The 25,108-nt window shown below is 37.1% G+C and overlaps 1 protein-coding gene across 2 annotated transcripts in view; it reads left to right on the top strand.

Moving 5' to 3' along the window:
* CTDP1 (CTD phosphatase subunit 1) overlaps positions 1-25,108 on the top strand; it is a 100,378-nt gene that overhangs the window by 13,360 nt on the left and 61,910 nt on the right. For both annotated transcript variants that reach the window (XM_051798880.1, XM_051798881.1), the window contains exons 3-9: positions 3,039-3,132; positions 4,527-4,655; positions 5,990-6,140; positions 11,345-11,435; positions 12,523-12,689; positions 14,252-15,346; positions 23,752-23,893. In XM_051798880.1, coding sequence (XP_051654840.1) covers positions 3,039-3,132; positions 4,527-4,655; positions 5,990-6,140; positions 11,345-11,435; positions 12,523-12,689; positions 14,252-15,346; positions 23,752-23,893 — 1,869 coding nt within the window. The remainder of the gene's footprint in view (positions 1-3,038; positions 3,133-4,526; positions 4,656-5,989; positions 6,141-11,344; positions 11,436-12,522; positions 12,690-14,251; positions 15,347-23,751; positions 23,894-25,108) is intronic.

The following is a 25,108-nucleotide window of genomic DNA, read 5'->3' as shown; positions in this document are numbered from 1 at the left end:
CTCTTTCAGTTTAAAGCCATTCTCCCTCGTCCTGTCAAGGACCCATGTAAATAGTCCCTCTCCAGGTCTCTTGTAGGGCCTTCAGGCACTGGAATTCTGCTGTAACATCTCCTTTGATGCTTTCTTCCAGGTCTTGGTAATTGTGAATCATACCTGTAATATTAACTGTGAAATGGTAGGTAGTAGTGGAAGGAGAGAACAGTATTCATACTTTCTGACAGAAGTAGCACTCCTACAAGGAAATCTGAGAGGGAGTTTTCCTCTGAAGTTAAATTTCAGCATAGAGTACTCTTTCACATTTCCTTTAAAAAATTGTGTCTTTTGAGATTGGCTCATTAAATTGTTGCTTAAATTTGAGTGGTCTGAATATATTAATTTTTGATCACATGATTGATAGTGTAACCATATTTCTTTACTGAAAAATTACTACTTCTAGACAGGAATCTGTGTTCCTTGTGGATAAAACCAACACATGAAAAGGCAAGATCTAGGCCAGTTTTGCCAAGTGTCTTAATTTATTTTTGCAATTTACACAAGGCACTTGTTTTGTCATTCTGAAATTTTTGAATGTGTGCCCTCTTTGTCCTTATGTGTATGACACTGTAGTCACAGATACGTTATTTGGAACTGCATTTCAATTTAGCCATTACAGGGACTTATAACTAGGAATATGAGTGAATAAGATGCCATAAGGGTACTTGAGTTACACTTCACGTTACAAATTTAGGACTTAATACCTGTGCATGCTCTTTTTCTGTGGAGGTAGTGTAGGGTAACTTAGTACCCTAGGTAGAAGATGTAAAGAGCATGCATACAGACACAAATTCTCATCACATTGTATCCTACTTTGCTTTCCATGTACTTATTGCTGAGGCTGAGAGTTGTGTGGTGTGTCAACATTGACTTGATAAACTTGAGAATTTATTTACACCTGTGCAGGTATAAATAGCTCTGAGGTAATAGCAGTCCTGTTAATATGACCTTACTTTATTTGTACTGTGTCTGAATGGGAGCTAGCTTGTCTCCAGTGCTTTCAATTTAAGGCTGTTAGAACTGTTTTCAATTTTCTGTGAAATATTCTGCCACGGAACTAAAGGAATTTAAGCCTTAAGCCAAAAAAGAAAGCAAATTTGAACGATAATTGTATTTCTCCTTTGCTCTGTCTCATTGCTAATACAGTTGGTAAAGAGAATGTTTCTTATGCATATCAAATTACTAATTCAACAGCTGTTTTCCAAAATGGGCTGTATAGTTCCCTGGATTTTATAAATGAATGTCACATGCTCATTTTGTTTGGCAGGAAATACTTTGGTTTCATTTTAATTCATGCTCATTATTAAGATTTATGTTATGAACATTATCCCATAAACTAGTGCAAGTGGACTGAATGTTGAGAAAGTTATGCAATACATACTCAGTCAATGGTTGGATATAACTTTTAATAAGAAGTTGAATGTTAATATTTTGTAAACAAGTATAATTTGGCAAATCTAACAAAGGATAATTATGAACAGGGCTTTGTCTGCCCTGAATGAATACTTGATTTGAGGTTTGAATACAGTCACATCTAAATATTGCTGTACTGCTATCATTTCATTAAAAATCCAGATGAATTCAATGTATCCAGTGAATTAATTTTTCTCTCTTAATACTCCTTACTGTGTCTTTGTGTCCATGTCTTCATTTTATACAAAATGGCTTAAACATCTGAAATAATGTGTTACATCTGCTGAACCTACATCAGAAGGCAATTCAAAAACATTGATGCTTTTCTTGCTTAAAGAAAAGCATACAGCCAGTTGCATCCTTCCTGTTAAACAATTCTTAATGCTGATTCAACTAATGGTTGAAAATGGTTGGTTTTGAAGACTTGTTTAAAATGTCACTCAGGATTATATCTGAGTTGTTCTGAACTCTGAAGCAAAGGATGTAAACTTTGGACCAAATGAAATATCTTTCCTTCTTGGGCATAGATGGTGCCAAGCACTAGGGTACAGTAAAAGCGTATCTGTCTGTGGTTGTGTCTGCCTCAACACAGCGCAGTAACAGTTGTTCCTCAGCAGCTTGTTTATCGTGAAGTGAAATCTGGGTTAAGTTTAACTCTCATTGTAGATATGATACCAAATCTTGTTCTTGGCAGGACTGGTAATTGGGAGAATTAAAAGATGTGCATGTGTCACACAGAACAAAATTTGTACAGTAATATTTTTAATGTTTCTGAATCATAAATTAGATGTCAAAGTTTTAAATAAAGTGATCTGTGTAAGCTGGAAGCTAGTGATACTGATGATCCGTAGGATTACTTGGTCAATTTTCGAGGAATTTTGGATTTGTGTGTGTACTCACACACACTCTCACATATGCACACAAGGATGATGCCTGTTCTGCGTGTATTAGTATGTATCTGTGTACGTGTGGATACATACCTGAGTAAGGCTACGTGTATAACATACACGGAAAATAAATACATGCATATGCGTAGCTCCTCTTCTCTTTGTACCAATGGGAAGAGCACGTATGGGGTTTTTTTCGGATGCTTTTCTTGAAGCAACAGTCACTTGTAAGTCACTCTACTGTGTGTAAAGAGTAACTTTGCCTTTCCTTAGCTTAAATTTATTTCATAGTCTGGCTTGGAAAAAAGTAGACAATTGCATGCAGAGTGATTGCAAGAAAAGGAAAGGAATAGTTTTAAATTTGAATGATTTGGTGGTTATACTTAGTTTATAGCTTGCTTTCTAGTGCAAATCAATACACAGATGTGTGTTTCATTGTAGTGTCCTTTGTCATGAAATAACCATATGGAAGTATAACATATTATAGTGACTTTTTGCAGAGTTTTTTCTAGTGAACTCCTTTGATTTCTATCCATTTTGTCTAGGAACTTGCATTAACAAGAATTTGGAAGTGTGTTAGTCAAAATAGCTCTCTTAAGTCATAGTTTTTTGGTGGGGACTGGTTTGAAACTACAGATTTTAGCATGTTCAACTTTTCACTAAACTGTTGCTCTCTTTTGATGCTTCTTTTTCCTATGTGATTAGGATACGAAGCAGGAATGGAAAGCAGAATGTGCCATTATCCACAGCAACCGTGTCAATGGTTCACAGTGTCCCAGAACTGAAAGTTAGCTCTGAGGTAAGTACCATCATGCTTGCTTTATTCACACCTTTCACAGTAGCTCCACAGTTGAGAAACTTAATTTATACTTCACACAGAAAATTTGGGGTTAAACATCAGTAGCCTATGGTTTTTGTGTATTAACTTCATGGAGATTGATTGTTTTCAGGTTTTATACTTTTCTTTTTTTTTGTTTTGAGCTGGGTACTGAAAAGATGGCACATCTGTGACAGCCTGAAAACTTACTGGTGGAATGTTTTTATCTCTGAATGAGCAGTTAGTGGAAAGCTCCACTAGCTGAAATTTATTCAAAACTTGCAATATCTTTAAAATCTAACTTTACCCTTCACGTTGTAATTGCTCCCACTAGGTATAGTGAAGCTCGTTTGTTTGCAACTTGCCTGTATGTTAAAATTGTTTCATTATTTTTCAAATATTCTGTTAATCTGAGTTGTCAAAATATGCTTGTTTGTCCCTCAGTTTCTTAAGGGGGAAAAAGCATGTTTATTTTGAAGATAAACATTCTGTTTGTCTTCCTTACCAGCTTGATACTTTTTTTACTTTATGTTACTGCTTGCTTTTTTTTCCTGGTAACTCTTAGAAGAACACCAGTGAGAGGAACTGTGAAGATATAAGCAGCTGGAATTGTCCCCATCATAGAGACTTAGAAAGGGCAGTTCACACTTGACTCCTGCTGCTTTGTAATGCTCCAACTTAACTTTGCTTTTAAGTTTATCTGTCTTGAGGGTAACACTGCAACTTGCTATCAGAAGTGGGTCAAGCGAACACTTGTGGTAGTTTGAAAGTTTGTAAATGTGGACAAGAGGAATAAACTTCTCTCAGTTTTACTGGAGTATAAGAAATTTGATAATACTGCCCACATAGGACTACATAATCTTAACTAAATATGTCTGAAGGCACATATTCTTTAATCTGAAGTTGACAGTTATGATTCTGTCATTAGCAGCTTCAGTTTTATACTCACCCTGGTGTTGTCAGCCAGATTGTACCTAATTGATGCAAAATTACTGAACGTAGCAGTTAAAGTTCTCAGACCTACTGATGAACTTTTTGTTTGTGTACCCCAGAGCTACTGTTATTTCCTCTCAAGACACTAGGTCTTAAATTAATTTGATGGTTTACTTATTTATTAAATTTGAAAGTTGTGCTGAACTTATCAATTTTAAGAGTTACAAGCGTCACAAAGATCTGAAAGTAGACTTTGAGAGTGGGGTTTTTTTCTGTAGAAAAACTGCTGGCAAAGCTGTCATTGCTACAGTTATGTTGAAGCATAGCTTCTTATGCAGTTAGTTTGTAGCAGAACTACTTCCCAAGTTTGCAATAGACAAAAGGCAACAAACCTAATTTTATTTGTTTTAAGTTAAGCTTAGCAGTGAATATTTTTGTTACAGCAAGCTGAGCAGCTAGGAAGGGAAGATCAACAGCGACTACATCGAAATAGAAAACTGGTGCTCATGGTAGATTTGGACCAGACATTGATCCATACTACAGAACAGCACTGCCAACAAATGTCCAACAAGGTATTTGGTGGTAACTTTCAAACCAGTGTAACAACAGGAATGTTTCTAGCATTTAAATGATGGTTTTTTAAGAGAACATGCTGTGATTAGATAAAATTGCAATTAAAGAATAACAGAAAATGAGAAACAAGTCTTCTGAAATATGTTCCTTTCTCTCTACATTGAAACTGACAGTTTTCTTTCTTCCATTCAAGCTTTCCTGCACTTTTTCAGTCTAATCACTTTAAGAGAGAAATTTCAGGTAGCTAATTTTAATCTCTGCTTTCCTTTCTCTGCAATTCACAAGCTGAGTACTCGGTAATGAAACTATTTTCCCTCCAAGTCTGAGGTGGATATAGTGAATTACTGTTCAAAGTCCCTTTTTGAGCAATTCTCTGTGTTGCTATGCTTGTCATTCCTTCAGTATGTCTAGTTTTTTTATCCTCTTTGGGGATTTTTTGGGTGGGGAGGGAGAGGTTGTGTGTTACTTTTTAATTTCTTCATTAAATGCTTGTCATTGAGCTGATAAGGACTGTTAGCTTGTAACATTTCCAATTTGGAAACTTTAAAACCAGAAGCATGTTGAAATGTGTCTACCGTGCCTTTGAACCAGAGGATGCAAATTCAAATGTCAGTATCATGCAAACTGTGTTTGCTTATTTGTTCTTTCTTTCCTCTTGACATTCTTGCATGTCCAGTAGATTCAACACGTGTTTACACTTCCTAGCAAAAAACAACGTACATTGCAATGAAGAGGAAAGGGAACCGTGAATATTCAACTTAAGGATTAAAAAACCCTCCATTTTTACCTGAAAGGCTATGCCTTTGCCTGTGTAAATGCATGGTTTGAAGAAAAATACTTTTTAAAATGTTGAGATTTTTGACTGGGATCTTTATCTACAAGCTTCCTTCCTGGTTTGCATCTGATGGTTTATTTGCATAGACATCATATTTTTTTCATCCAACAAAGTCTTTCTCTGAGCTCAGTACGTATATGTGTGAAGTTCACTGAGAGATACTGACTGGAGTGAGATCCTGAACTTTTCTGAAAAAAGCAGCTTGAGAAATTTCTCGGATTAGTTTGCCATTAGTAAAGATTTGATTGAAAACCACACCTGTATCATAACCTTTTCAACAGTACAGCTTCCTGCATTTGAAAACCTTACTGTTGGACTGCCTGGCACAGAGCAAAAATGTGCTTCGAATTTTACTCATCCACATAATCTTGTGGCCAAAACTTGCTTTAGTCTAGTCAGACCAAATAAAGGTAGTGGAAGTCATGGAAGAGGGCACTTCTGGAATGCTGACATTTTTTTTTACTGTTTTGATAACATTCAACATGCTTTTTCTTCTAGGGAATATTTCATTTCCAGTTAGGTCGAGGTGAGCCAATGTTGCACACGCGTTTGCGTCCTCATTGTAAGGAATTCCTGGAGAAAATTGCCAAGCTCTATGAATTACATGTTTTTACTTTTGGCAGCAGGCTGTATGCACATACAATTGCAGGTGAGTAGTATGTCTACGTTTTAACAATATTTGCATCCTCAGCCTTCATACTCACATGACTAATTTTCCTTCTGTGGTTGTTTTTAAGTATTTGTTCTTTGTTTTGTGCAAAGCCATCTCCTAAATAGTCCTGTAAGTAGAATTCTTAGCTTGTTTACAAGACAGTGCCTGTATGGCCTGTAATAGTAGTAGAAATAACCTTTTTCCACCATCAGATGTGCTTTAGAGAATCAGATTGTGGCATGACAACTTGTGCCTTCTTATTGAATTAAGGAATTACGTCGATGGGCTCTAAAAATCATCTACAAAATCACTTGTCTTAAAAATCTAAAGTAACCATTCCATAAAAACGAACAATGTGAGATTATCTCCTCCTGTGGGGAACACCAACCCCCCCACGTTGTTTCCTTCCACCAAAGGAAATTTTGCTGCTATAAAACAGTTTACAGCAGTTCTATTTATGTCCTGGAGCTGAGATGCACTTACTTCAGGAAAAACAGAAGTCTAGCAGAATTTTCACATATTCTTTTCAAGAACTTAGAAATATTTTCTCCTAGTAAATGAGAACTTGCATTTGAATTATAGCAGTGGTAGTCTATTGTGTGGGTCACTGAATGAAATTTTTTTCCAAGTAGAAAAGAAAACTGCCCTGGTTATGCAAGGATATGGGTCAGAATCATGTTAGGAATGTGACCATATGTTTAAACTGTCAAGATGGGGTGAAAGCCAATTTTAGTCTACCCTGGCAGAATAGCATTATCTCCTCAAGCATTATCTTTATCAAGTCTGTTGGTCTAAGACAATATAATTAACAATGTTTTAGGTTGACTCTGCATGTCAAATTGTCCGTGCTGCTGTTCCATGTCTCCTAGCTTTTTTTTTAAGTTGTCTTTCACATCTACTTTTTTTGTGTTATTGCCAGGAGTGCTTTGAACAACACTGTCCCAGTTATCCCACTTCTCAGCAAGAGAGGAAGATTCCAAAATAGTCAGAGAGCTAACTATCCTAGTTAACTTTCAAACAGTTTAGAAAAAAAATATATAAGTAAACAAATCTCTATGCATGTTGAATACCACAGAAAAGGCTTGTAATGACAAATACGAGACTTTTGAATGACAACATACAATATTTCTGTAATCAGAATGTGATGCCTATTTGTAGTGTTGCTGGTGTATTTTGGTGCTGAAAAAATCTCCAGGAGCAGTTAATTAGGGGTGAGATAAGAAAGGGTTTATTCTACCAAGGCAGTAGATGTTACAAGACGCGGGCAGGCCGTGCCTGAGAGGTTACATTTTATAATACCATCCATCCAATCCCAGATGTGCCCACCCTGTGACCTTTACTCTGGTCTGCCCCGGGTCCACCTCCTTGAAATGGGTCTGGGGGTATTTTGGGACCCCTCCTTCTTCCCATCTTCATCATCATCAGAACACAAAGGGTACATAGTTACCTAATTCCTGACCTATTCTGTGGTTTAGGCCCAGATATGCTGTTCTGTCAACCATCTAGGCATTGCCTTGACAAAAGACTAAACATTTCTATTATATTTGGGGCTATAAGTGATATAGGGAGGATAGAATGGGGTAAGAGGGTTAAGGAATGTATAAACAAGGGTACTAGAGAGAGGGAAAGGAACAAGGGACAAGGGGGGAGGGAGGTTGCTGCTTTTAAAACTTACTTATAAAACTTACAATTCTTACAAATATTAGAAAAATAAAAAAAACATTAGGGGCTTAAGGCATCAGTAGTCTGCAGCTAAGTCTCCTTGAAAGAAAGTTTGAGAGCCGTGTCCTGTCCTGCCCATCCAAGTGAACATTTCTACGTTACTCAGTCTTTATTGACTATTGTTTGAAGAATGTTCCTAAAGCTTTTTCAGTCTTACTGTTGGTTTATACATTGTGTACTGCTAATGCATTGACACTTCTGTACCCAGCTGTTCTTCTTAGAATCTGTTTTTATCTTGTGTAACAAAAGGGGGATAGTTTCTCATACACTAGATTTAAATACCTGTGTGGTATTTAGAAGTGGGTGGACAATCTTCCTCACCTCTATCTGTGTGCCAAAATCTGGCATGTGTCCTAAGGCCGGAAGATGTATACCAAATAAAATCAGAAGATGTATAGCAAATAAGCTTTAGAGCCAGGGAAAAGAATGAGTTGCAGAGGTAGTTAACTCATAATATAGGAGTGCTCAATCTTCTCTTTATGTGTCATTTGGTCCTCTGCCCATTTTAATCTCTGAGGTAAAATTTGGATTACTTTACAGTCCCCATGCTAGGATAGACTGATACTTGAAATGTTACAAGCCTCTTAGTGGGCATCATACTCAAGCTGCTCCATTATTCTATAGAGGAAATGGCCACCAAATGAGCTAGTTAGGGTATTGCTGCTTCCCTGTATCCCCAGACTTCTGGATTTTTGCCTGAAGTTAACCTCATCAAAGGCATTCAAACTGCAAGTGAATTACTTGTGCAGTAATGGTGATAGTTTCAGTTGAAATCTGTGGAGAAACAGTTGATACAGTCTTTGGTCTCTGTGCAACCAAGATGCGGTAACAGAAATACATAGCTGATACGTACAGAGAACACTTGATGGCAGTATTGGTTAAATGATTTCTCAGAGACCTGTTAGTTTGATATTTTATCGTTATTCCTATGTTACATAAAGAAAGAACTTGTAACAAAATGTTGGGGATTTTTCTCATAAGAAGAAGGTTGTTTCCTTACGTCCTGTATATACATCCTATATTTCTTTGTGAAATCTGAACTCTGGGCTGCACCTTTCATGTCCCAGAAGGCCTTTGCAAACAGATAATATCTTGTCAGTCCTTTTCTCTCATCTCAGCTGCCTTCTATCATCTGTTAAGTGGGATTAACTGATAATTGTAAACACCATTCATATCTGCTGAAATAATTTATCCTAAACCCCTTATTAGTTTGACTCATTTACAAAATGGTATCTAGTAGTATGTTTATGAAGATGAGTTTGGATTTTATAATCTAGAGCTTCCTGTAGTATTTCACCACTACATAATTATTTTGGCCAATTGTAGCCTCTGCTTAGTTTTATCTTAGTGGAAATACCTGCATCTACTTATTTTTAATGTAACGATTTTAGTCAGATTTATGTTCTATTTGCTGTCATATACCAATTAAAAGTTAATGTTTCAATTATTATAAGAGTATGTGCTTTACTCACTAGTTGTCTTGTTTGCTCTTGCATGGAGTAGAATTGCTGAATAGGAGAGTGAATAACCAATATAGCCTTTTCCAAGCTTTAAAGATTATATTAATATACTATTGCTGAAAACAAATGATGTATGATGAGTAAAATCTTATCTGCCCTTCCCCTGAGATGGGAAAACATCAAGGTTGTTTGTTATGTTGATTTAGTTGACTAGGGAGGATCTAAAAGAAACCAAACAGTTTGACCTGTAAAGAACTTTCTCAAAAGACCAGTACTGTTTTCTGTGTTATTCAAGTAGCTTTGAAAAACCCGACTCTGTTAAGGTGGGCTTTTATCTGTGCAGATGGATCTTTGAGCGGTATCCTCAGTATAGTAGCTTATTGATAAACCTTCACCAAACATTGCCTTTATTATGCTACCTCATCTCTAATCCTTGGCAGACAGGGTTTCTGCATTTGGGCTTTTTTAGTTCAGCTTCCTTTTTCTTACAGTTTTAGCTAGACAACACTGTAACTGAGTGCATCATTGCGGTTTTACCATGTAATCAGTGCACTCCTGTCCAATTTAGTGTATTAAAACAATTAGTGGAAGAGAATTTTATTGGGAAGAACAGCAACTTGTATGACAGCTTATGTAGTTTGTCAAAGTATCTGTGTGTATGGCAATAAATCTTTGTAGCTAATTCTCTCAATTCATTATGCCTAGGTACTGCAAGGGTCTCACTACAGGGGATGATTCTTCGAGTTTGCAGCAATTCTTAAGCATAGTCGGGTGAGTTAAGGTTGAACCTCTGTCCTTAACTCGGAATTTTCTTGCTTTTATGGGTTTTAAGTTATTCCAATTACACATTAATATTAAGTACATATAAGATCAACTTTCAGACGTGATGACTGATTTTTTTTTTATTATTTTTTTTTATTTATACCCTCTGTTTTTGAACTCCCAACTTAACGTACTCCTGGGAGCTAGAGAGCTAAAAAGACTTGAACGTGTTGTCTGTGAAAATCTCAAAGCTCCTTGAAAGAAAATTAAAGTTGGTCCTTAGAGTCTGTGGTCATTTTGAACTCTGTTTCTGACAATAAGATGACCACCATTTAAAATAAAAGAAAATAAAACTTTAAAAAATTGTTCCCAAGTAAGTATTGACTGCCTTGTATTATTCATAAGAATGAAGTTGATGCTAACTTCAGTACAAATTCAGTAAAATGAAAATACAGATTAGCATGTAAAATGCCAGTTTCTTTCTAAACGATTACATGACTTTGATCTGGTCATGAGGGTGAACTTCATTATTGGAGACTACTTCAGAAGCATATGCATGTGTGTTTGTACACCCAAATCACCACTTTCCTAAATAAGGGCATTTTACCTTGCTTTAAGATCAGCTAGCACAGCTTCTGTTTCAGTTTTGGTTTGTCTTTTTTTTTTTTTTAAAGAGTGCAGTCAGAAAAGTTACTGCAACTGGGCCTAAATATTTCTAGGAATCCCAGGATATGTTTATTATATGTAGATGTACTGAAGTAGTTGTTAGAGGTACAACTTAAAACCTACAAACGCAAGAGCTCCGGCTGGAACTGTCCCTTAACTTGCCCACTGTGCTTAAGTATTGCAGCACATTGCCGACTCTTGAGACTTCTCTGCAGTCCCTAGGAATAATGAGCTAAGGAGAGCATTTAGCTTTAAAGAACCAGCTATAGAGAAATAAATGTAAGTTGCAAAAATCATGTGTATCTATCACCTGCCATATCTCTTTCAGCCTTATTAATTTGGCGGTCAAATTAAGTTACTTTCGTTTCAGTTTTATTGCCATCTTGAAAGACAGTGAGATGGGATTTTTAAAATTAATCCAACTGAATTAGCTACAAATACTTGATCCGCTGTACTTTCTCCCATATAACCTCTTACCTTAAAATTGTCTGTTAAACTGCTGTTGTGCAGACTAAAAGAGATGAATTATGTAAAACGTCAATAAGGAACAAACATCTTGAACATTAACTTTTTAATTTCTTCTTCCAAAAGGATTTTTGGACCCTGAAAAGAAGCTTTTTTCCCATCGGATATTGTCAAGGGATGAATGTATCGATCCGTTTTCTAAAACTGGCAATCTTAGGTATGTATACAGGTCTTAAGCATTATACAAAACAGGACAACAAGGAGAGAAAATATGCTAAATAAAATAAAAAGTACTCCCTCTGTACTTGTCATGTTTATAGTCCTTTATCTGCCTCTTAAATATCAACACCATCTCAGTAAAACTGAGATATTAGGCATTGCATTATTTCATCTACTTAATGGGTTCTGTGGTGGCAGAACAGTGAAAGTGTGAAGCAATGGCATCATGTTTTCACTTGCACTTTTTATTCTTGCAACAACCACATTTCCACTTTGTCTTGTGATCTTTATAATGATTTGTATGTTGTGGGTTTTCTTAATTAAACCAAAACTCTCAGTTTGAGGTTAATTTATAGTTGGATATCTAGTATTCTGGCTTTCAAATGTGCCGTAAGCAGGTTCTCTTCTCTAGTGTTTCTTGAAATTAGGTCATCTAGAGCCTTGAATTCATATTGTAATCTAAATTCGCGTTCACACGTTTTTCAGAGTATAAAAACAGATATGTTTCATCTAGCTTTATGAAATACTAAAAATTATTGCCTCTCTGCATCTCTCTGTAGCAAATGAGAAACTTTTTTCTTCTCTTGCTCTGGTTTTTTAATATGCACTTTAGGTACTCTTCTTCCTCCACCTACATGAGAGGTGATATTAGTATTTTTGCTTCCTTTATCTTGGATTGGATGAGCCTACTCTTTAAAAACTCTTCTTGTGTCTTTTTTCCTATTTATATATAGGTAGTGTATTGGCCATGTGATAGTTGGCTTCGGGCTGTTTGTCAACAAAAACAGTGAAAACTAGACTGAAATGTTGTAATGTTTTGTTCTTGCAGAGGTTTGTTGGTTTCTGCTTCTAGCCTTTGGGATAAAGATTTTAAAATAGGTGTTTCTTTTTTTATTAATTTTAATCTGTTTGAATATTGTATTTTGAATTCTGTAATTTTAGTATTGCTGAGATTTTTGTAAGTTAATGAATAATAATGTTCTGCAGACATGCTCATAATAAACCAGAACATCAACAGAAACTACTTTCATTGCTATATAAATTTCTAAAACTGGATCAATTTTATCAACTCTTCTGTCTCTTAGAGATCTCTTTCCATGTGGGGATTCCATGGTTTGCATCATTGATGATAGAGAGGATGTTTGGAAGTTTGCACCCAATTTGATAACTGTGAAGAAGTATGTATACTTTCAGGGCATAGGAGATATTAATGCACCTCCGGGATCCAGAGAAATGCAAATGAAGAAGAAAGGTAATTGGATTAGTTTTAAACCACCTTTACAACTTTGTCCACTTTTAAAACATGGTTGATACAAGTCATTGTGGTGGTCTTTAGTGGTATTGCAGTTATGCTCAGATGGGAAATCCTAGACTACTGTAGTTGACAGCTCAAATATGAGTAGTTTGGTAAAACTAGGCTGTTTTTTTGAGAGCTTTCCTTTTGGCAGGCAACCACAGCAGAAGTGGAGTAGTGGTAATAGTGTTATGGCTGAGAGCTGGTTTGGCAATACACCAAACTGTTCAAGAACATGTAGAGGGGGACAGTTTTTTCCCACATGCCCATGTAAAACATTTCAGTTATTTGCTTTCTGTAGGTTTCTCCTTTTTGGTCCCCTTCCTTGCCCTTGGGACTTGGAAGTAATAGTTATTAAACTCTGGTCTCAACATTGTGAAAATGAATGTTTTGATCTCTGTTCACCTCCCTTATTATGCTAATAAAATTAATGTGGGATTTTTAGCATCTGTTTAACATGTTGTTCCAGCATTTAACAGAAGAACCTAACAGTGTAATACACGTAATGAATTTAGAAGGTGTGTATCACTAAGTTAGTAATAATTTGGGGGCAAAATGTATTTCAAACACAGTGTCTTAGGAAAGAATTGCAGGGATTTTTTTTTTAGCCAAGGTTTTGTTTGGTTTTTTTATTTACTACATGTGACATTGTTCTTCTTCCCTTGTTGAACTAGAGGTGTCCAATATGGAAACAGGAATAATGTACTCAGCCTGAATCAGGTCACTGTGATGTAGGACCTCTACACTTTCATTGTTACTTGCAGGACAGGAACATGCACACAGAAGGGAGACAAAGTAGGGTGACTTCACACAGTGTTCCTGGTGAATGTTTGTGTGCAAATTTTTGGATATCTGCAATTTCTTTGTCTCCAGAAGAGACATCTGCAGACACATCCTAGAACTACTTTTCTGTCTGTGACTCTTACCCATTTACTTGCATTCAGTCAGTCTCAAATGAAGTTTGAATGGCATCTTTGTATTGCTAAAACATGTATATCTTTTCAAGTATTAAAATGCAATTATTTTGCTATGAAAAGTAGGTCATATTTGAAAGACATGGAAGTTTATAAAGGAAGTTCTTGTACTATAGTTCTGGATTAGGACCTTATGAAGCAAATTCTGCCCCACCCCCCTTTTTTTTCTCTCCGTTGCAGTATTTTTGTTTCCTTGAGTTGTAATCATAAAACTTATGCTACAAGGTAAATCGTTTAATGTTTGCATAGTTAACAAATAATTACTTATGACCTGCATGTTTTAAAGAAAAAAAAAACTGGTTACATAACTTCTTTATAAAAGTAAAGTTTGTTAGATTTTCCAGTTCTTTCTAGTACTCACTGATACCTAGAATATGTTAACAACTTTCAAAAGCCTAGTGATGAATGTCAGACATAATGAAGTCTGACTCCATATGTCAACTTTGTGTTTAAGGTAAAAGAAAATTAAATTTTGATTAATCTTAAAAAAAAACCCACATGAAGAATGAGAATATATATATGTTTTCTTTCTTGCCTGTGTTTTAGTAAACCACTCTACAAAACCAGAGGCACTGGATCCAACAGTGACATCAGCAAAGGATGCTGAAGAAATAAAGAATGTTATATGTGTAGAAGAACAAAGCAATGGTCTCAAGAAAGCTGCAAAGGACACTTGCACTGCAAATGGAAGTACTTCTGTAAGCAGTGGAACATCTGATGGGGATATGAACTCTCATGATAAAGTTGATGCCCAGGACTCCTTAAATGATAGCACCTATCACAAAATGGACAGTGAGGTCACTAATGATTTGACAAATACAAAAGAATCTCAGATTTTTTCCGAACAAGTTGATAGAACAGTTACAGAGAAGCAGCAAACCCAAGAGAAGACAACAAATGTCTTGGACTTTGAACTGTCTAGCGACAGTGAAAGTGATGGTGGTTTGGATACCAGAAAGTCATCCACTTCTGTATCAGATAGTGAGAATGAGGAAAAGAGAAGCTGGAAGAAATCCAAACAACCTCTGCAGGATGACAGTTTGGAGAAAGAGGAGAAAGAGAGTTGCACTGATGTGAGTGAGAAAAAGGATGGTCTAGTGAACCATTCTGGGGACACACAATCTCTGTCTGGTGAAAATACCCAGGACAAAACTGATCTTGAAGCACAAGAAGAAAGTGAACAGGAAAGCCTTTGTGATTTAGGTAATGGGTGTACAGACAAGAAAGAAGCTGAAACAGAATCCCAGAATAGCGAACAGTCTGGAATTACAATGGGTGAGTCCTTAGACCAGAGTATGGAGGAGGAAGAGGAGGAGGATGATACAGATGATGACGACCATTTAATATATCTTGAAGAGATCCTTGTGCGAGTTCACACTGATTATTACACAAAGTATGACAAATACCTGAAAAAAGAGATTGAGGAAATTCCAGACATCAGAAAAATAGTACCAGAACTAAAAAGTAAAGTGTTGTCAGATGTAACCATAATATTTAGTGGACTTTACCCAACAAACTTCCCCATTGAGAAAACACGGGAACACTATCATGCCACAGCACTTGGAGCTAAAATTGTGAAGAATCTAGTACTGAGTGCTGATGATCCTGATAAAGCAACACATCTCATTGCAGCAAGGACAGGTAGGTATTTGAGACTTGAGTTTTCCAGCAGCTTTTTGGCTGATACAGTTCATGCATGCCTTGAGCTGTTTTTTTGTATAACCTACAGGCTTTAATGTAACAGAGATTTGAATTGAAATTAAGGAAAGATTCTTCCTAAATTGATTTAGAAGCCTTTTGAAAAGGATTTTTCTTTTTGTCTTTTTAATCGTGTGGGTTTTAATTGTTAAAAGAAGGATGCACTAAATAACCTCTGATGTAATGTGTTATGTCTCACTTTTTGGCTAAGAATTGGTGATACTGAGTCTTTGACTATTAAAATTGTTGAACTTTCAACATTTGTGTCAGAGAAAAGTTTATAGTGGTCTTGCTATAAAGTTCTAGCAGTGCTCTCTTTCACAGTTTCTCAGATCTAACTTCTCATGGTTTAGTGTCACTTGGTATGGAATTCAAACAAATTATCTTGAGACTGATGGTACCTTGTCACTGCTCTGTGCTTAACCTGTACATTTTTGTCAAGGGAGATGCAAGAGAGCATAGTGTAACTTTTGGGATGTCTTTGACAAAGCTGCCTGTTTTTACATGGCTATAACTGGTAGGAATGCACCTTTGGTAGCTGCTGCAGAGGAGCTAACAGGCCAGCACTAGCTTCTAGTGCACTTTTTTGTTAGCCTTTTGAAGTTACATGGAATCTAAATATCTGATTATCAAACCCATGAAATCCAAAAGTAAAACTACATGCTCTAAATCATCTAAAACTTATGGGTAGTTTTAGGACATGTTTAGGTGACATAACCCAATAGGGGGCTGATTTCTTTGCTTGTTTTTTCTTGACTGCTGTTCATGTTCATGTAAGGTTTTAGTACATCAGAAACAACTTTGTTTCATTGGCTTGTATTTTTTAAAAAAGATATATTTTCACTGGCTATACTATTCGTGTATATACTTTCCTTGAAGTGTATATGACCTTAAGTGTAGATAGTGTGTATGTAGGGAGGCATTTAAAGAGTAAAAACATACAATAAAAACAGAGATGGAGATTTTAGTAGTAAAAACAACCTAAAACTTAGAAGATGAAATTAGTTGTCCATATAACTGCTGATTTTCCAGTTTCAAATCTTAGAATGCTTCAATTCAAAGTTTCTTTGTCTACCTTGCACTTGATGGCTTTTGAATGTAGTTGTACATCAGATGCAACTGTTGTGCAAGGGGTTAAAATTGATAGGATACATGTAAATGAAACCCTCCCAAACATATACATTTCTCTAGAGAAAAGAGTTGAATAACATATTATGGTACACAGCATGTGATAATGAGAAACAGTTGACTTTTTCCTTGTTTGATTTTGGAATGTACAGTATGAGGAGGGTTGTTTATTTATGTAGATAAATATATACATCATTGTGTTCCATTTTTATGAGTAAATTCTTTACCACTTGCTCATTCTTAGTGAATCATTCACCAAAGTACTTCTGAATATAAAAAACTATTTAAACTTTGCTTTGATTAAATTACATATAGCGCTAAATCTAGAAGAGGTAACTTGGCAGTTGTTTCTGCCTAATGAGCAATACTATTACCATCTTCCATCATCACTTAGTAATTATATCTGTAACACTGGCATCGAAATAGGGGGATTTAAAGTGAAAAAACTGTATTCTTCAATAACCCTTCTTTGTAGGATTCTTGTGGATTGACTGTGGTTCTGGTTTTGTGATGGGGTTTTGGCTTTTTTCAAATTGAGACTATATTATTCTCACCTCTTGTTAGGTGGGAGTATTTATGCTGCATCATCCTAATTTCTTGAAGGAAACTACTTAATCAGAGATTTAAAGGGTGTAAGTTTGTCCTGTCACAGCTGGATTTGTGATAATTCATCTGTCAATGTGATTTTCATAGTGATTCTTGTGTGGTTAGAGAGCAAATTCTCTTGCTCCCATTAAGCCATACAAATATCACATCTCTGACTCCCATGGCAAACATCTGAGGCACTGCTTGATGTCTACAAAAGCATGTCCCTTCTTGAGTTTTATTCAAAGACATGAGACCAGACAGTGTTCTTATGCTGCTTTTAACCTTTTCTTTTTTTAATGTGTTTGTGAAAAGGTGATCCAAACATACCTATTAGTTTACTGTTTCTGGGAGACCCCGCTAACAATGGCAAACTTGGGACTGCGACAAGCAGTAGAGCTTGCGTGCTTACTTTGCATTAGCTGAGATGTAATTAATGACATATGCTTAACCTGCAGCAGTGTTGGGGGGTAAGCTTTTGCATTTTGAAGGCAAAGGAAGAGTTTGTCAGAGGACATAAAAGGGAAGAAGTCAATGTGCCCCTGAGGTCTTGAAGTGATGGGTTTTCTTCCTGCAAAGTGACCTCATCATAGCTTGCTGTATTGAAATGAATAGCTACTGAAAACCATTTTAGGTTGCATTTACAGCATCCTTCCCAGCATATTAGAGTAAATAATTTAAATTTCTTTTGTCCTTTGTGTATACTTGTCTCTTTCTCTGGAGATGGGCAGCTTGTTTCTCTGTGGACACAGGTACTCTGAACTCTGAAATTAAATAAATCCTTGTTCTTGGAGAAAATTAGGATTTTCTTCATTATATAGGGCAGGGAATACTATCTACCTGACTTACTGTAAAACACAAGGAATTCTGTATCATTTAATCACCTTTCATAAATCTGAGTGACTGAGAAAAGGCTACCCTGTAGTCCTTTCCACTTGCTTAAATCTTAGTTCAGGTTTTGAAACATCTGGTCTTTGCTTTAAGCATCAGTAAACTGCACTGTATGATGAGTTGTTATAGCTGTGTACACACTTGGCTAAGCAGTTACCACACTATTTCTTAAACCTTGTTATTTTCCTTCCTGAACAGGTGAAAGACACTGTAGTTGATTTTTGTATTGAGTTTTTGCTGGTGGAGCAGATAAAGCTGTTCAGATCAGTCAAAAATTATTGCAGTGTGGTAGGGATGAAAATATGTCAACTTGGGGCTCTGAATTTTTCTTTTCTTTTTCAAAATCTGTTTGATTCTATGTCATTTCCCATAGCTGTGATGTGTCAACAGGTTTTTTTTCTTAAAAATATTTTCAGGGCCTGTGTCTTTAAAAAAAAATCCAGTTAAGCACTACTCTAAATTCAGTCAGTGACCGGGTAACCCTGTTGCTTTTGTTGGTAAAGCACAGTGCAGTGTTAAAGCTGGACTTCAGCTGTAACCTTGGAACAGCCCGTATACCACCATTTTGTGATCCCTTAATTTTTGTTAGACAAAACACTGTGGTCAGTCTACCTTGTCTTAGGTTAGTGTAATTGCAGAAGAGCTTCAGGATTTGATTGTAAATAGAGAGCGATGTATAAAAATTATCAGAAGAGAAATATAAACTTTTAGTGATCAGGTTTTCCAAGCAATGTCTGGCAACCTGGTTACAAACTGCCATGAGGATATGTTGATTTTGGAGTGTTGGAATCAGAAGAGTGTTTTCTGAGTGTCTCTGGTGGTCGCTCCCCATCGTGTACTTTGGTTTGTCCTCGCACAGCCCTGCGCACGTGGAGTTCCTCATGGATGAGATTGAATTGGAGGTTGCAGTCAACTGAGCACTCCCTGGCATTTGGCCCACAGGACTGGGCAGAGCTAATCCAAAGGAAAACTCCTGGACATGGCTCCTCCAGCACCCTTTTACCCTGAAAGATCTCCCTGTTGGGCTGTACTAGGTGGTAATGTGAACATAAGCCAAATAGCGGTATGACAGTTCTTAGTCTTTGTAAATATACAGGTTAGTTCTTGTTTATCTATGTTGCTTAAGTGCCAAGTGTGTTCCATACTTAGGGTAAGACAAAATAAACTGCTCTAGTGAAAATTGTGTCCTGGAAACAGCTGTAGAAGTTTTTATTGTTGTGTTACTGATTTTTGTTGCTTTTTTAGTAATGAATTGACAGCATTAGCGGGAGGATGTTTTCAACCTTTGTTTGCAAGATCAAAAGTGCAATCGATGGGTACGTTCCCCATGTTTGAAAATTGTGTTTTTCCCAATATTATGTGCTTCAGACTGTATCTGTCAAGGGAGTAGATGTGATGAATTTGGACCGTAGCTTCTTCACGTGCATAGTCTTGTGTGCCTTTATAACTTTTTGGAATGACTTTTCAATTTGAAGTAGGGAAAGGTGATTAGACAACAATGCAAAAAAAGTGGTCCAGGTAAACAGATTTTCTCTAAGTGATTTTCAACCCAACTGGATAATTGAGATGTTTTTAATTGCATCAGAAGGACTGTATCTTTCTGCTGTTTTGTCTTAATAAGCATACTTCCAAAAGGAGAAGATACACTGGGGAAAGGGAGAGGAGAAGGCAAGCATATTAAGTATTGCACTACTATTTCTCCTAGCTGGTTAAATTTGGTGTTTCACCAAATTTAGCTCTAAGAACATTATACATGTGAAATCTTAATTTGTGAAGATGCCAGCCAGGAATAGAAAGCACTCCCTGAGAAGATACTGATGTGTTACCTCGTTCAGTTTTCAGTATGGTGGGGTGTGCAATAGGCAGCGGTGCATTAGAAATGGGGAGGAAGCAGAAAGCCTTGATGTTGCAGAGGTGAGAAACACTTACTTGACTTCTGAACCTCGGGAGGTGGGTTTGGTTATACACAAGTCTTCGTGTCACCAACTTCCGTAGTATCATAGAATAGTTTGGGTTGGAAGGGATGTTAAAGATCATATAGTTCCAACACCCCTGCCATGGGTAGGGACAGCTTCCAGGTTGCTCAGAACCTCACCTAACCAGACCTTGAACACTTCCAGAGATGGGGCATTCAGAGCTTCTCTGGGCAACCTGTTCCAGTGCCTCACCACCCTGTGAATAAAGAATTTCTTCCTAATATCTAATCTAAATCTCTCCTCTGTTAATTTAAAACCATTCTCCTTGTTCTATCACTATCCACTATCTCTCTCTGTAAAAAGTTATTCTCCCTTTTTTATAAGCCCCCTTTAAGTACTGGGAGGCTGCAGTGAGGTCTTCCTGGAGCCTTCTCTTCTCCAGGCTGAACAAGACAAACTCTTTCAGCCTGTCCTTGTAGGAGAGGTGCTCCAGACCTCTGATCATCTTTATGGTTTCCTCTGGACTTGCTCCAGCAGGTCCATGTCTTTCTTGCGCAACTTCAGTTTATGTTAATGGCCTATACCTTTCAGAGCTGTTGTTTCAGAACAGTAACAAGTTCATCTGTAATAGTACCATTTTAGCTTTCGTGTTTTAGTTTTCTGTTAGGATCCTGTTGACTAGAAGAAGAATTTACTTGACTCTTCAGAATACATCTGGTATGAAATAATCGGATATGCGTGAATGCAGAACGTGGGGGTGGGGAGGAAGGGGTAGCAAAATGAAGCACCTGACATCATCAGTGCAGAAAAACATCAGCTTTAAAAACAGTTGGAGGAAGCCATCTTCTCATGTAACTTCATAGATTTAACATGAGGTGAATGCGATTCTGTGTTTTTGTCCAGGTTTCCCTTGATGAAGTCCAAAAGAAGCAGCGCAGTCTATCTATCCGGCTGTATCACCAGCTCAGGTTAACTGTTGTATGTGCTTAGTAGTGAAATCACTACTTTGTATGTTGTATTCAGTCAGCTCCAGAGCTGTTATGTGCAGGACAGTATTGCTAGTTGTGTCCGATTAATTGATTCAGTATCTAATACTAGGCGCGAGTACCTAAACTTACACTGGACTTCTTGCTCTTGTTGCTTTTTCCCCGAAACTTGTATGATTATGAACCTGATTTTGTCATCCACTTTATAACATCTGTCTTCTTACCTCTTTGTTTTTCTTTTCTTGTCATTGCTTTTCTCCTTTACTCTCAAAAGAAAACAATTTCCAAACCAGGTCTTTACTTTTTTCAATTCTTTTTCTCCCAGATCTCTTAACCTGATTCTCTTTCAGAACGTCTGCTTTCTTTCCTCTGAAACACACCCTGTGTATAAAATTAAATGCAGCTTTAAACTTAACTCTTCCTAACTGCAGGTTAGGAAATTTCTAAAATTCCTATTGAGGTTATATAAATGTTAATAATACCTCTGGTGAAGGCTCCCTCTGGCACTGTAAACTGGCTCACTTCCAGGAACTGTTGCATGAAAGTGCTCTGAGTTGCTGATTACTTTTGTAACTGATAACTAATTGGAAAACAGATTTCTTAAATCAGAGGGTGAATGATAAGGGTGCACTGACCTCCTTTACTAGAGTTCTACTTTTTAGCCAGTTAAAAACCTCGTGGTCTGCAAAGGTGTGCTAGGATTAACAGTTGGAGTTCTAAAATTGTTTTCAGTGAATCTTTTTTGGACGGTGGTTTTATTTTTATTTCATGGCAGAATTTAAAATATAGCAAGTCTAAATAATTTGTGGTTTGGAAAGGGCCTTATCTTGAAATACTTATTTTTGTATTAGCATTTATCTTGTATTCTTAAACTTTTTTTTTTTGCAAAGATACTAGTGTGGAGTAAAGCTTTATATGTACAGCTCTTATATCCTGAACTATGGAATTGCTTGCATTTACTGCTGATAATAGAAGAAATGTATTTGGGCACAAAACATTTTTTTATTGTTAATCTCAATCCAAGAAAAAACTTACTTGTATCTAGGGGAAAATGTAGCCCTACTCCTATTGGGTTTGGGGAAAGAAAAGTAGAGAATCATAGAATCGACTGGGTTGGAAAAGACCTCTGAGATCATCAAGTTCAATCCTTGATCCAACACTGCCATGGTTACTAGACCATGGCACCAAGTGCCACATCCAGTCTCATCTTAAAAACCTCCAGGGACGGTGAATGCACCATCTCCCTGGGCAGCCCATTCCAGTGTCTGATTACTCTCTCTGTAAAAAGTTTTTTCTTAATATTTGACCTAAACCTCCCCTGGCAGAGCTTAAGACCATGCCCTCTTGTCTTACTGCTGGTTGCCTGGGAGAAGAGACTGATGCCCCCCTGGCTACAACCTCCTTTCAGAGAGTTGTAGTGAGTGAGGAGGTCTCCCTCTTCTCCAGGCTAAACAACCCCAGCTCCCTCAGCCTCTCCTCATAGGACTTGTGCTCAAGTCCCTTCACCAGCTTTGTTGCTCTTCTCTGGACCTGCTCCAGCACCTCAATAATGTAAGCTTTCAGCAGTTTGGTGAAGGACAATTATCTCCTGCCCTTTCTGTTTATTTACTCCTTTAAATTTATAGAAGTCTTAAAACTGAACTGTCTAACTAACTAGTTAGGTCAATCCTCAGGTGCATTTCAGTTCATCTGTACCCCAGCAGATTGTAGTTCAGGTTGTACAAAGTGCATTGAGTATTTGCGATTAGCTTTTTCCTCTCATCTTCAAATTACATGGAGGAGTATGAGTACTTGAAGATTTTCATCCTAATTGAAACAAGTAAAATCATGTTGTTAAATTACAATCATGCAGATGAAACTCTGGGGAACCATGATACATCACTTGATTCCTCGTCAGAATTGTTCTGAAGTTTGGTGGGGGTTTTTTTCTGGAGGCTTCATTGCTGAAGTCACATGTGTGAAAACAGACAAGAGCTCCTAGTATTATTATTATATTTTACTTTTGTTTCAGTTATTAAACTGTTGTTATCTCAAACCACTGGTATTACTAGTTTTTTCCTGATTCTCCTCCCAATCCCACTCAGTGGTAGGAGGAGTCAGTGAGTTGCTGTGTTGTACTTTCTGGCTGGGCTTAAACCATGCCACTGGTTTTGATGCTTCTTGGCAAACATTTATAGCAACTTTACTGAGGTTTTTTGTTCTGGCATCCCCAGAGAGTAGAATTTGAGATGACCTGTTACATGCTGCGTTATTGATGGTTTTATGTGGGCTTCATGCTAGCCTTCTGTATTTAACTGCACATTCTTTGTTCCTCTTTTGGCAAAAAAGAATGAAATTGTCTGCTTTTGCCCCCACTTCTGGCAAATGGAGGTTGAAGGGATGGCTGCTTGTTAAAAGGTAGCATACTGTATGAACAGGGGACTGTGTGTAAATGAGGCTTTAACAGCATTGAAAAATTGCTTATGCTTAAACTTTGATAAATGTAAATGAAGGAGATTAAATACAAAAGTGCACTTGTATTGTTTTTTGAGCTAACAAAAAACTACTAACAAAAAAACTCTGAAGAGGCAGAGGTTCTCTGTGTAAATTTTAGTGGACTATTTCCATAGTGCCAGTTCTTTACGAAGCTGCCTTCATCCATCTCGAGGCTCAGGTTGTCATGTCTTATTTAGATTCTCACTTTTATTAGTTGGGATTGGTTTTTTGGATTCAGGAGGAATGTTTGCTTTTTTTTTTTTTCCCCTTTAAGATTGATCACAAAATTTTTTTAATTTTGACTATACACTGGTTTATCTTCTGTGTTTCTGGGAACACTGTAATGTTATGTTTGGCTTTGTAATAGGCACAGAAAAAGTACGGCAAGCTCAGGACTGCAAGGACCTCCATGTTGTAAACCCAGATTGGCTGTGGAGCTGCCTGGAGCGCTGGGACAAGGTTGAGGAACAGCTCTTTCCCTTGAAGGATGACTACATCAAAACACACAGGTAAGTGGTAACTTGGGGGCTATGAAAATAGGTTATTCATACAGTGATGCTGATTTATTAAGGCAGCTATGAAATTGGTTTCCGACAAATTCAGAATGGTGTGTGATATTTATGGATTTTATGGAAAAACTCCCCGTTTTTGTCCATTTCTGTTCTGCTTAAGCTGAGGACTTCTCAAGGGATGAGGAGGCAGTTCCACAAGTAGCACAATGGGGAGAAACTTCTAGTAACAGTAATTTCTTTAGCAGTTACTGTTGCTAGCTGTTCTCAGCTGGAGAAGTTGACCTTGTCAGTTCAACCACAGGGAATGTCACCACAGCGCAGGATCATTCATGCTGCCAAAAAATGTACACACTTCCACAATGTGAAAAATTGGTCAAGTATGGCATTTTTTTCTGACACTTGGTAGTGAGGAGAAAGGGAGAAACAGAAAAATACCACAGAAAATTCTAATAAGAATTGGAAGACATGAAGAAGCAAAAACTGGAAGAAGGGAAGTAGTGAGAGATGGTTTTTGGGATAAGGAAAAGTGTTGAAAAAGAAAAGGTAAAAAATAATCCGTGCACTAGTATGACAATAAATAGAAGTGGCAGCCAAAAACTTTACTAACACAGAGGAAGTCAGAGGGCTATCAATAACAGTCCCCTTCAGGAAAGTGACATGGCTGAAATAACTTATGACAAAATATCGTATAGCCAGCTTCTGCTTCTTGACTTACCTGTTTGGATAGATCCACATTAGTAGAAGCTTAATGGAGAACCCTCCCTTAAGTGTTTAGGCAGGAAGGGGCATAGCATATTGGGTTTTCTGTATTAAACTGATGTTGGTGTGACTGAGTAGGCTAGTGATTTACTTTCTGCTCAGAAGATAATAACACCCTTTGTGGGCAGAATGTGTGTGTGCAAGACATCAAATGCTTCAAAGATGCCAAAAGAAGAAACATCTGGAAGTAAAGCCTTTTATCAAATGACAGACTAGGTAGAGACATGAAATCCCTATAAGTGAGGAAAGAGATGCAGCCTACTTATGGCTTGACTAGAATACTTAGTTTTTAAAAAGTACTGTCAGATGTTTTTTAATCAGACTTTGGAATACTTGTATGGGATGCCTAATTTGTCTCAGAGGTCTGACACTGCTGAGTTGTCAGATGTGGACAGTGAATTGCGAACATCATTTTTTGATGTCTAGAATGAATGTTAATCCTCCTACCTATCT

Source organism: Manacus candei, unplaced genomic scaffold, assembly GCF_025592945.1.
Source record: "Manacus candei isolate 608988 ecotype Guabito, Panama unplaced genomic scaffold, ASM2559294v1 h1tg000049l, whole genome shotgun sequence".
Lineage (NCBI taxonomy): Eukaryota > Metazoa > Chordata > Aves > Passeriformes > Pipridae > Manacus > Manacus candei.
This window is presented reverse-complemented; position numbering and strand designations above follow the sequence as displayed.